This window comes from Bombina bombina, chromosome 5, assembly GCF_027579735.1.
Source record: "Bombina bombina isolate aBomBom1 chromosome 5, aBomBom1.pri, whole genome shotgun sequence".
In the NCBI taxonomy this organism is placed as follows: Eukaryota; Metazoa; Chordata; class Amphibia; order Anura; family Bombinatoridae; genus Bombina; species Bombina bombina.
Window position 1 is genome coordinate 939077132 of NC_069503.1, and position 13705 is coordinate 939090836.

Consider the following 13705-nt stretch of genomic DNA (forward strand, 5'->3'; position numbering starts at 1 on the left):
TTTTGAGGTAAGAAAAAAATATGATAATTTAAAGCATAATCCCAAATATGAAACTGACTGTCTGGAAATAAGGAAAGTTGAACATTCTGAGTCAAGGCAAATAAATGTTTGAATACATATATTTAGAACTTTATAAATAAAGTGCCCAACCATAGCTTAGAGTGTCACAGAAAATAAGACTTACTTACCCCAGGACACTCATCTACATGTTTGTAGAAAGCCAAACCAGTACTGAAACGAGAATCAGTAGAGGAAATGGTAAATATAAGAGTATATCGTCGATCTGAAAAGGGAGGTAAGAGATGAATCTCTACGACCGATAACAGAGAACCTTATGAAATAGACCCCGTAGAAGGAGATCACTGCATTCAATAGGCAATACTCTCCTCACATCCCTCTGACATTCACTGCACGCTGAGAGGAAAACCGGGCTCCAACTTGCTGCGGAGCGCATATCAACGTAGAATCTAGCACAAACTTACTTCACCACCTCCCTTGGAGGCAAAGTTTGTAAAACTGATTTGTGGGTGTGGTGAGGGGTGTATTTATAGGCATTTTAAGGTTTGGGAAACTTTGCCCCTCCTGGTAGGAATGTATATCCCATACGTCACTAGCTCATGGACTCTTGTTAATTACATGAAAGAAAAATAAATATGTGTGACATTGTGTGTCCCTATTATTATTATTATGTGTAAATGGACCTCAAACTGAATATGAAAATTTTGCATAATAGTCAGGTTTTAAAGATTAGCAACACATTTCAAAATTACCTCCAGTAGGAGCTAAAATTTCTATGGGGTTATTTATTTTGTGGGTATTGATAATAGACACAGTACCTGTAGCTTAAATATTATATCCATACATAGGTTAAATTGAGTCTATTGTACATATACTAGCTCCTATCCAACCCCTGTAGGTATATCACATCCTACATCTTCTTAGCAGCTCAGGAATGTGAGCCAACTTAAAAGGATTTATAAGACCATGTAGGACCTTGCTTGTAACAAAAAGGAACACAGACTTGTCGCATAAAATTATTGTATCTAATAGTAAACCTTGCCACAAAAATGATAAGGTGCGAGAGGCCGATAGAACTTAAAGTTGCAGCAGCAGATATTTTCATTTTACTCTACATAACACCCAGAAAAGGCCTAGCTAGTAAGGGGTTAAATTGTTGTGGCTCTAATTAGCAAATATTAAAACTATATTGTGCTTGCAGTATATACTTTCACACAGAGGCCTCTAGTTATCAACGTGTCTACTTAGCTGCCTTTGCCGGCTCAATACGCCTGCCAAAGCTCGCCTACCATCGCCGCCGCGGACCTGAATACGCTCGCCAAAGTTATCAAAAAAAGCTGTCAAAAAGCCGCACACCAAGTACGGGGCGATGAGCAGCGGACTGTGAGTTATCACTCATCCGATCTCGCTGCTCTTTGGCTTTTTCCCAGCTTTATTGATACCCCTATCACTAAGCACTCACACTAAATTACACTGTTCTATCCCCTATACCGGCGCCCCCGGAGCCCCCCGCAACTAAATAAAGTTATTAACCCTTAAACCGCCGCTCCTAGACCCCGCCGCAACTATAATAAACGTATTAACCCCTAAACCGCTGCTCCCTGAGCCAACCGCCACTCTAATAAACTGATTAACCCCCTAATCCACCGCTCCCGGACCCCGCCGCCACCTACATAATACCTATTAACCCCTATCCTGCCCCCCCTATACCACAGCCACCTATAATAAATTTATTAACCCCTATCCTGCCGATCCCGTACCCCGCCGCAAATAAATTGTTTAACCCCTAAACCGCCGCTCCCGGACCCCGCCGCCACCTATATTAAACTTATGACCCCTAATCTGCCCCCCCCCTACACCGTCGCCACCTATAATAAATTTATTAACCCCTATCCTGCCCCCCCTACACCGCCATCTATATTAAACTAATTAACCCCTAAACCTAAGTCTAACCCTAACACCCCTCTAACTTAAATATTAATTAAATCTAAATAAATATCACTCTTATTAAATTAGTTATTCCTATTTAAAACTAAATACTTACCTATAAAATAAACCCTAATATAGCTACAATATTACTAATAATTATATTGTAGCTATTTTAGGATTTATTTTTATTTTACAGGCAAATTTGAATTTATTTTAACTAGGCACAATAGCTATTAAATAGTTATTAACTATTTAATAGCTACCTAGATAAAATAAAGACAAATTTACCTGTAAAATAAAAACTAGTTTCAATTACACCTAACACTACACTATCATTAACAAAATTATTCCTATTTAAAAATAAATACTTACCTGTAAAATAAACCCTAAGATAGCTACAATGTAATTAATAATTACATTATTTAGGATTTATATTTATTTTACAGGTAACTTTGTATTTATTTTAACTAGGTAGAATAGTTATTAAATAGTTATTAACTATTTAATAACTACCTAGCTAAAAGAAATACAAAATTACCTGTAAAATAAATCCTAACCTAAGTTACAATTAAACCTAACACTACACTATCATTAAATAAATTAAATTAATTAACTACAAATACCTACAATTAAATACAATTAAATAAACTAAAGTACAAAAAATAAAAAAATATTACAAGATTTTTAAGCTAATTACACCTAATCTAAGACCCCTAATAAAATAACAAAGCCCCCCAAAATAAAAAAATGCCCTACCCTATTCTAAATTACGAAAGTTAACAGCTCTATTACCTTACCAGCCCTTAAAAGGGCCTTTTGCGGGGCATGCCCCTAAGTATTCAGCTCTTTTGCATGTTAAAAAAAATACAACCCCCCCCAACATTAAAACCCACCACTCACATACCCCTACTCTAACGCAAACCCCCCTTAAATAAACCTAACACTTCCCCCCTGAAGATCATCCTACCTTTAGCCGTCTTCAGCCAGCCGACCACCGATGGAACAGAAGAGGACATCCGCAGCGGCCGAAGGCATCATCCGAGGGGCGCTGAAGAGGTCTTCCATCCGATAGAAGTCTTCATCCAAGGGGCGCTGAAGAGGTCTTCCATCCGATAGAAGTCTTCATCCAGGCGGCGTCTTCAATCTTCATCCATCCGGAGCGGAGCGGAGCCATCTTCAAAGCAGCCGACGCAGAGCCATCTTCATCCACCGACGCCTACTCGCTGAATGAATATTCCTTTAAGTGACGTCATCCAAGATGGCGTCCCTCGAATTCCAATTGGCTGATAGGATTCTATCAGCCAATCGGAATTAAGCAGTGACCAAGTGCGTGGAGCACGAAACGTTTGCTGTTTTTTGCACCTGTTCTCTATCTTGTTTTTGTACAACTGTGCTTACCACTTTTTATACAATTTTGTATGTTTTTAAAAGGTTTGGAATAAATATTGAATTTTTTATATATTTTTGGGCTTGGAGCGCTTATTTTTCCCAACACTGGATTAACAATCGGAATTAAGGTAGGAAAAATATGATTGGCTGACACAATCAGCCAATCAGATTCAAGTTCAATCTGATTGGCTAATTGGATTAGTTTTTATTTTACGTGTACATTTGTCTTTATTTTAACTAGGTAGCTATTAAATAGTTAATAACTATTTAATAGCTAGTGTGCCTAGTTAAAATAAATTGACATTTCCCTGTAAAATAAAAATAAATCCTAAAATAGCTACAATATAATTATTAGTAATATTGTAGTTAAATTAGGGTTTATTTTATAGGTAAGTATTTAGTTTTAAATATGATTAATTTAGTTAATAAGAGTAATTTTATTTAGATTTATTAAAATAATATTTAAGTTAGCAGGGTTTTAGGGTAGGGTTAGACTAAGGTTTAGGGGTTAATTAGTTTAACATAGATTGTGGCGGTATGGGGGGGCAGGATAGGGATTAATAAATTTATTATAGGTGGCAACGGTATAGGGGGGGCAGATTAGGGGTCATAAGTGTAATATAGGTGGCGGGGTCCGGGATCGGCGGTTTTGGGGTTAGACAATTTATTTAGTTGCGGCGGAGTCCGGGATCCGCAGGATAGGGGTTAATAGATTTATTATAGGTGGCGGCGGTATAGGGGGGGCAGGATAGGGGTTAATAGGTATTATGTAGGTGGCGGCAGGGTCCGGGAGCGGCGGTTTAGAGGTTAATCAGTTTATTATAGTTGCGGCGGGGTCCGGGAGCGGCAGTTTAGGGGGTAATACATTTATTTAGTTGCGGCGGTGTTGGGGGGAGGGGCAGATTAGGGGTGTTTAGACTCGGGGTACATGTTAGGGTGTTAGGTGTAGACAGCTCCCATAGTAATCAATGGGATGTCGGGCAGCAGCGAACATGAAGTTTCGCTATGGTCAGACTCCCATCGATTCCTATGGGATCCGCCGCCTCCAGGGCGGCGGATTGAAAACCAGGTACGCTGGGCAGGAAAAGTGCCGAGCGTACCTGCTAGTCATTTGATAACTAGCAAAAGTAGTCAGATTGTGCCGAACTTGCGTTCGGAACATCTGGAGTGACGTAAGAATCGATCTGTGTCGGACTGAGTCCAGCGGATCGAAGCTTACGTCACTATATTCTACTTTTGCCGGGCAGCAGGGCTTGATAACTTAGGCGAATCAGCCTCGCCACAAATACTCTGCGGAATTCCAGCGTATTTGAGGTTAACGGCTTGATAACTAGAGGCCTATGCCTTGTCCCCCTACAGGTTTAATATTACTGACTAATAGGTATAAGAGAAATAGTTACCCCGTAAGGCACATATAGCTCGAACATTCTGCTCGAATATAACAAATATATAAAAAAGAAAAACAAAATAAAACACAAAAAGCAAAAAAAACAAAACAAGTACAATAAAGTCTTAAACCTCTGATGAGCTCGCACTCATCCAGGTCCCAAAAGTCATAGAAAGAAACTATTAGGATTGAATATTAAGGACGTTACTTTGGCATTACTAGAGGAGATCCATAAATAGGTATTAAAGTCTCCCCTTGTCTAGCCGTTGTCATAAGACTTCATCCAACACCAATAGTATTGTAAGCACAGAAATAGAAATATTTCTCCAGAGACAGGGTGTAATTTGACTTAACATACGGGAAGTAGTCTTTGCTGACAAGTTATTGTAACAGGGTTTATTCGCTTCTACCTCCGTATTTTTGCCTGGCTTCCCATATCGTTTCCATGAAGTCTCCTGGGTCTGTGGGCATTGTGTCATGCCTTGACTATCGCTCCCCGCAAGTCCATGTGCTAATTGGGCTGCTTTCTCCGCCACGATCGGCCGCCTCGTAGCGGGTTCCAGCTCAACCGTGTACTCTCCGGCAACTCCTGTCATAAATGTTGGCATGATCTTGGATTATAGGAACTGTATTCAATAGTATTCTCCGAGGCATCTTAGACTCCACTGTCCTCTGTTTTGTCGAATGTAGGTGTCTTTTATGGGACTCTGAGTAGTTGGGTATTTTCTCTGGCTCATCTGGGAAAGTCTCACAATTTACTGATGATTCCTGATATAAGGGAGCCTGCTTAGATCTTGGCTGGTATGTTTTCGTCCGGTCGATCACTACTTTAAAAATTTCAGTCACCTCTTTCTCAATGAGTGAGAGATGTGTATCCAAAAGTTCTGTTATTAAACAGTATAACTGCTCAGTCATATTGAATTTTAGAAGATAGTCGCAGATTTTTAGAAATTCTTCAGCGCAGATGGCTGGATATACTGACAAATCAGAATAAAGTGGGGGGTAGAGAAAGGTCCAGGCCGTTGCAAGGCCTCTGCTGCACACCTCCTCTAATCAGGACTGCCTGTCCTCATTGATATGTGAAAGACACATAAATCCATGCTACAAGTATTTCTTTTCTCCTATCTCTTGAATAAAAAAAGAATTTTCTGGTCTAAGGAGGGATAAACAGCAGATTTATCAGCTCCAATGTTCCACTGTATTCAAAAGGCAGCCATCTTAGTCGCTGGTCGGACACACCCCCTTTCTTCCTAGTTTTTAATACAATGCAATGAGATTGTCAAAATTACTGGTGGTGATTAAATATTCAAACTTCTGCAACCCAGCCAGCCGACAATGAATGGCATATTGGATCCTGCTGCAGCATGCAGAAAGTAGCATTAAATACAAATTAATGACATCACATGACCCACCAGAGTACACTAAGACACTACCCTGGAGGAACAACCACAGCACAGAAATCTGAAAGCAGCCAGATGCCTCAGAGACCCAGCAATCCTCTTCAAGGTCTCACGGAGGTAACAAAGGAGGAGAGACTTTGTCCTGTCTCTCCTCCTATGTTACCCCCGGGGACTGTCTTAGTTTGAACAAAACTATGAGTAGGAGAGGTCTGGGGCAAGGCTGCCCATTATATACTGATGAGCATGAGGGGTGGTCAGTTTTATCCATACTCTGTCGGAGGAGGGTTCTCATTGGTGATTGGAAGAGCCAAGATATATTGAGTCCTCACAAGGACCTTAAAACAGCTTCCATAAAATAAATACCTTGCACTTTTAATCTAATACATTTGGTGCCAAAAATGTAAAAAGCTGAAGATATTGCACATAATACTATTTAATAGCTCTATGAGACCTGTACACTTATTCTTTAAAGTCTTATTCTTTTAAGTCTAATATGAGTCATGAGGAAAAGCTGAATACTTGAAGTCAGTCATGTAACGCCGGAATCTACAAGCGTAACTAATGTGGGGGGTCCAAGCAAAATGTAAAATAAGGGAGAAAAACAAAATAAAACACTTTTTAGACATGTGATGCTTCTGATTGATGCTGCCCATGTTTGTGTAAAAACACTAATGATCATATAGAGCTGCTCATAAAGATGATGCTAACCTTTGATTGTACATCCCTCGATAGTTGTAGTTGGTTCTGTGATTGGGTAGAGGCTTTGGATCCAATGGCCTGTAGATGGCAGGTTCCCCTCGTTTCATAGCAAGGCCATTCAGTTCCACCGTGGGTGTTATGCTACCTGAAAGAACATAATAGCAAATTAGCACAGAATATGTGTGAAAAACTTCAATACCTGCAAGAAACAAAAGGTATATTTTCAGTTAATCAAGAGACGGTTAGGTCTTGTGGTTTATTATTGCACAGTTCTTCAAATAACAAACATAATGCCTGAATTACAGTTTGTTTTTTTATCCCAATGCATGAGATCACTTCAATTAAATATTTTAATTGATTAAGAGTTAAAACCCTGAAACGTTGTGGGCTTTTGTGTAGCCAAATAAACTTGGTGACAATTTATGCTGCTGCCTTCTCTGGTTTTCTCTACATCATTGGGCTCAGTCGGAGGTCAGAATGTTGGGTCTCCATTCTGTGTCATAGGTATCTTTCCAGTCCGCCCATACAAGTTCGAAAAGGTCTGTTTTGTCAAGTTTATAAAATATATCCTTCTCCATGATATATATATATATATATATATATATATATACACACACACATACACATACATATACACACCATGGTGTTACATATTCCAGTCCAACTAGGGGGGTGCTCCTTTTTCCATGCACAGGCTATAGCATTTTTATCAGTCATGAAAAGGTAAATACATATGAGGGAGTGGTGCTTTGGTAAAGTATGTACCCCTATATGTAGCAGGGCCGTGGACGGTAATCTAGGGAGGGGTATTCCCAGCCTGGCCAAAGCCAGGAAACATGTGCTCCATAGGGGCTGAATCTTCGGACACTCCCACCAGATGTGCATCGTGCTGCCCTTCTGACCACAACCCCTCCAACATTCAAATGAAGCACTCGGGAACATTTTGGCCAACCTAGTTGGGACGTAGTACCAATGGGATAGAAGTTTGTAAAAGTTTAGTACAGTGTAGTGCAGTGGATAGCCTTCTGAGTAAGTTCTAGGGTACGTTCCCAAGTGTGGGAGGAAACTGGGGTGCCCAGAAGGGACTCCCAGCGCTGCAGGTGAACAGGGGTTTCGGAGAAGGGGGTGTCTCTGAGCAACGAGTAATGTAGGGAGAATGGTCTACGAAGTCTATCACCCTGGGTCCAGACAGTTTCCCAGGGGGTCAAGCGGGCAAGCCAAGCCCGGCTTGAACCTCCAACTAAGTAGAAAATGTTTGATTCTACGGAATTCAAAAGGTAAAAATGATAGGATTAGGGGTCCAGGTTCAAGCTGGTTAAGAAGTTTAAATGAGCCCTGGGGTGAAGAGGACCAAAGGTCCGAGACCTGGTTGACTCCTAGTTGAGCCTATTTATGCGGGTGAGTGTTCTGCAATCCTGAAAGGAGGCCAGCAATAGAAGTTATAGGAGAGGGGTTCGGGGCTATACGGGCATAATGCTGAAGCTTGTCCCACATATATAAACACTCACAAACCACTGGGTTAATCAAGTCTAATTCCCTACTGCAGTGGGGGGGGGGTCCATACTAGGTCTCCAAGGTGAACGTTATAGGGCAAGGAAGCCTGCTCGATTGATCTCCATTGTGCAACATGGGTGAGCATCGCTCCCTCATAGTACCGAAGTACAGAAAGGGACGCTATACCTCCCGAAGTTTTAGGGAGTTGAAGTATTTTATGCGCCACTCTAGGGGGCTTACCTTGCTAGATATATTTTGTCAGTTCGCTTTGAAACTGTAGAAGTATGTGCTTAGGGATCCTAATGGGGAGTCATCAAAATAAGTAAGCAAGCCTGGGTAGAAAGGACATTTTTAATGCAGCTATCCTACCTAACCAGGAGAAGAAGGATAAGTTCCAATCCCGTTTAAGGGAACGAAGCACTGTCAAAAGAGGGAGGTAGTTGTCCCTAATTATCTGGGAAAAACAGCCGGAGAGCTTAACTCATAGGTGTAAGACACATTTCCCTGTCCAGTTGAATTCAAATCTGGATTTCAGGGAGGCTAACTGATCATCAGGGATGTCCTGCGTGTGTGTATATATATATATATATATATATATATATATATATATATTTAGCTTATAGAAAGAGTGGGCTCCAAAGGAACACAAAATATCCATGAGTCTGGGGATAGAGTGTGCAGGTTCCGATGAAAAAGGGTAACATCATCCGCAAATAGAGGCATCTTGTTTACTGTACCAAACAAGGTGACTCCCTTTATTTGAGGGTCCATTCTGATTTGTTCCGCCAGAGGTTCTATGGCCAACGCAAGCAACAAGGGCGACAGCGGGCAACCCTGCCTAGTGCCATTTGTTATAGGAAAAGAAGAGTAGAGGAATCCGAGACCGCTTAACGAGGCCGTGGGAGTAAAGAGCTTTAATTGCAGATACTATTTCTCTAGGTAACCAAAAACACTCAAGTACCTCCCACAGATACTGCCACATAACGCGGTCAAATGTCTTCTCGGCATCAAGAGAGATAACCGATAAGGGCCTGTTAAGTTTGGGAGACTAAGAATATTAAGCAGTCGCCTCGTATTATCCGGGCCCTCCCGCTGCGGAACAAACCCCACTTGGTCCGTATTAATAAGGGACGGCAAGAAGCTTGCCACACGGTTAGCCAACAATTTGGAGTAAAACTTTATGTCAGTGTTAATAAGGGATATCGGCCTATAACTGGTGCATAAGGAGGGATCTTTGTTCGGCTTTAAGATAGTGACAATGGTGGCTTCCAGAAATTCCTTTTTAAAACAGCCCTCTTCCCTAGCAAGATTATAAAGCCTAAGCAATAAAGGGGAGAGTTCCCGAATGAAGATTTTATAAAAATGAACTGGGAAGCCACCTGGACCCGAAGATTTGAAAGACTTTGAATTTTTGATAACCCTCTGAATTTCCATTAATGAGAAGTGGGAGCTTAGGAGGTCACGCTGTTCAGGAGTAAGTGTGGGGAGTTTTAGGGAACCTAAAAATAAGTGCATATTGTCTTAGGAGGTTGCCTGGGGCTTCTCAGATCTATTTATATTATACAGGTTAGAATAATATTCAGCAAAAGCCCCTCCTATTTGTGACGGAATTTTGCGGAGGGAGTGTGCCGAACGAATACTATGGATATGCGAGACACCTGTCCTATTCCTAATTTTATTGGCCAGTGTCCGCTTTATTACTTTTATAGTAAAACAACTGCTTTAATTTGGTTAGATTAAGCTGGGTTCTGCGAAGCTCAATTTGCGAGATGTGATCCTTGACAGTTGCAATTTGGTGTGTTAAGGCTGGAGACGGGGTACACCTATTTTGTGTTTCTAGATTTCGGAGCTTAATATGGGCTTGTGAGAGAGTGAGGACAGCCTTTTTTCTAAGGTGTGCTTGTTTAGTAATCATGAGTCCCCTTATGGTGGCTTTTGTGGCCCCCCATAAGGTGTCATCCTGAAATAGTGAATTATTATTAATTTATATAAAATGTGTAATATCCCTACGGAGCTCATCTCTAAACGGGACATCTCCAAGGATTTGGTGAGGCATGCACCATGGGGCCCTAGTGTTTGAGATGTTTGCTGAGTGGATGTCGGCCAACACGGGGTTGTGGTCAGACCAGGCACATAGGGAGATCTTAGTTTGTGTAACTAGGTCTAGTGAGTCAGCCGTGGAGAATATGTTATCAATTCTAGCATACAATTTGTGTGGATGTGAGAAATGTGTGTAGTCCCTATCTGTCGGGTGGATGGCTCTCCAAATGTCGTAGTATCCCAAGCAAGACATTAAGTCACGAAACCTGTTAGCCAGGAATTCAGCAGCCGAATGTGTTTTAGCTATGTCAGTAGTTTTCCTGTCAACTCTATGGTCCCAGACCATGTTGAAGTCACCAGCTAATAGGACTCTACCCTGTTTGACCTGATCTAGTGTGTGCAGGATACGCTTTAGACATTTCGGCTAATGAGTATTGGGCAGATAGACAGAGGCCAGCGTATAGATTACATGATTCAATTTACAAATAAGAATGACATATCTTGCTTGGGGATCCCTAATGACTTGAATTAATTCAAAGGCAAGGCGTTTATGAAGTAAGATCGCAACTCCTCTTGCTTTCTTAGTAAAGGGGGCAGATTTAATAAGAGTGTAAGATTTGGAAGTGAATTTGAGGGGCTCATTCACTAACCAGTGCGTTTCCTGATGGAAAACAATGTCTGGGTTATGGTGCTTCTAAGATCGGGTCAACAAGCTGCGCTTGTGGGGGGGAGTTAAGGCCTCTAACATTATGGGTAAGGATGCGCACAGTTGACATACTCAAAAAATAGGGTGCTAGTGGAGCCAAAGTGATGTATGCTAGGTATTTAACGGGGATAGGTAGACGGGAGGGGATACCGGGTAAGGATAGGTAGGGTAGGTTAGACACTAGTAAAGCGTCTGAAAATGTGGTGGAAATAATCCACCTCAAAATAGCCCTAGTATGGGCTTCTAAGTGGGGGGAAAACACTGTGCTAAAGAGCAGAGGTAATAAGGGCCGATAACATTAGCCCCGCTCTGTGGAATTTAATCAGGTAACCATAACGAACAAATAGTAAACCTCAAAATAAACAATTCAAAGTAATAGATAAAACATTTCAATAAGTGCATATCTAAACATTTGCAGGTGTGAATAAGATAACAGTCCAAGAAAAACAATCGGTTATTGGTGTGTATTGGCTTACAAGTGAGGTGGAAGAACGTTCCCATGGGGTATAAGCCTCAACCTGGAAAATCAAGAAGCGTCCCCATGAGATCCACCAGAGTCCAAGGGCTGATGCATCTGAGGGGGTTTTATTCTTTGGTCTTTTGCAGACCATTCTGCCGCGGAGGCATGCAATTTAGAATGAGGAAGCACTTGTATGGCAATAGGATAGTGTAGTAGACCCCAAGAAGTTAGGAGGGAAAGTCCCTGAGAGAGAGTTGTGGCCACAGAAGTTTGGTAATCCTTAGTAATAATGAATCGAGTGGGGTAACCACATCAGTATTTAATGTTGGTTTTACGAAGGATAGAAGTGACAGGCTGGAACTGCCGGCGATGTTGAAGAGTATGGGCCGAGAGGTCTGGGAGGAGCTGAACATCTCTGAATCTTTCGCTGAGGGGTGGCTTCTTGAAGGCAGCTTGCATTAACCTGTCCTTATATAGGAAGCTGTGGAAACACACAATGACATCTCTCGGCTAATCCGGGGCCACCATACTAGAACGGGGGGCCCTATGAGCTCGCTCCATTGTGCTAGTTTGGCCCTCTGGGGAACCCACCAGCTCCTTGAATAGATCCTGTAGATACTCATGAAGATCTCCTTGCGAAACAGACTCTAGGATGCCCCTGAATCTTACATTGTTGCGTCTGGACCTATCCTCAACATCCGCCAACTTGAATTCCAATTGTGAGATTTGGTCAGCCACATTTTCTGAGTACAAAAGCAAGTTAGATTGGTCCACAACAATATAATCCTGTTTGCACTCCAGCGTATCTACCCTTTCTCCAATTTCAGAAATCTCTTTCTTAAGCTCGGCAGAACTACGCTGTATCTTCTGAGTTATGGATCGGGTCTGCATAGCCAACTTTTTTTTTTAGTGTGGATTCTGTAATAAAGTGTTGTGATGAGGCAGTAGAGAGCATGCAGACTGGGACTCCTCGTCCTGAGAGTCAGGATCACTTAAATCTCCGTGGGCCTCCATGCTTGGCTCTTTAACCGACTGCGTAAAGTGGTCATACACTATCTTCTTGGACTTGGGGTGCTTTCTGGCAGAATGAGGCATTTTATGGGCCACTGGTCCCCAAAAGGAGCAATCTCAAGGGGGACTATAGCTCTGTCACAAGGCCCAAGATACACACCGCTGAGGAAAAAGGAGGTTAGATCAAATAAAACAGTTACACATCAGGCATTACACATATACCTTTAGAGCTGGGCCAGATGGTATTTTTCAAATAGAGCTACCTCATTTAATGCTCAGCAACCAGCACAGTAAACCTATAGTGGGCAGCTATGCACTTAGGAAAATCTAGTATGCAGGCCAAATCATGTGATTGAGGAGGTCCCTAAGGGCCCCCTCGCACCTCAGGGAGGGGGATACGACCTGAAGGAAGGGTAAAATGAAAGGGGGAGTGACCAGCCCAAACAAGCTGGGCCGGAAAGGGGGAGGCGCAAGGAGGACCAAAGCAACCAGTCCCTTCTCATGGGACTCACAATCTACACCAGCAGGAACATAGTGCTAATAAGGAATATAGTAGATAAACACAGTACACAATAAAAGAGAATGTCGTGTAACAGTAGATGTGGGGCTAGTCTCAGTGTAGAGTAATAGGCCTAAAGGTGCTTGGATTTTCAGAAGGAATAACACAAAGGGTACTGTGGTGGGGGGGGGTTGACCTTATGATTTAAACGCCCTCCTGGGGTAACCTCTCAGGAGAAAAATAGAGTGAGTGGGTACTACAGGGGAATATGGGTTCCGCCAAATGCAAAGGGAAAATATAACAGGATAGTACAGTGAACTATAAACCCCGTGTTATGTTGAAATAATTTTTATTAGGGAAGAATACGATCACACTGAGTCAATAATTACACAGGTATGTCATGTACAAATTCTACACTAATTATTCGTAGTCTCCTATACAAACATTGTAACACAACATTACCTGACCAAAAATCTGAAGAATAATTTCACTGTGTTCAGATTCCTCTCCAAATTTAATATTAAAAAATAAAATAGTGAGAAAGAAATAGAGTAAGAGGGAAAAAAAAGAAAAAATTTGAATAAAAGGTGGGTAAGAAATAGATAAGATTAAGATAGATGATTATCTTATTGTTTCTTTTGTCTTTAGGGTTCTTCTGCCAGACCACCGGATC

The 13705-nt window shown here is 41.6% G+C and overlaps 1 protein-coding gene across 2 annotated transcripts in view; it reads right to left on the bottom strand.

Annotated features, from left to right (window-relative positions):
• The window catches only part of STAU2 (staufen double-stranded RNA binding protein 2), a 1329984-nt gene that overhangs the window by 1205480 nt on the left and 110799 nt on the right, over positions 1 to 13705 (bottom strand). For both annotated transcript variants that reach the window (XM_053715129.1, XM_053715130.1), the window contains exon 5: positions 6832 to 6967. In XM_053715129.1, coding sequence (XP_053571104.1) covers positions 6832 to 6967 — 136 coding nt within the window. The remainder of the gene's footprint in view (positions 1 to 6831; positions 6968 to 13705) is intronic.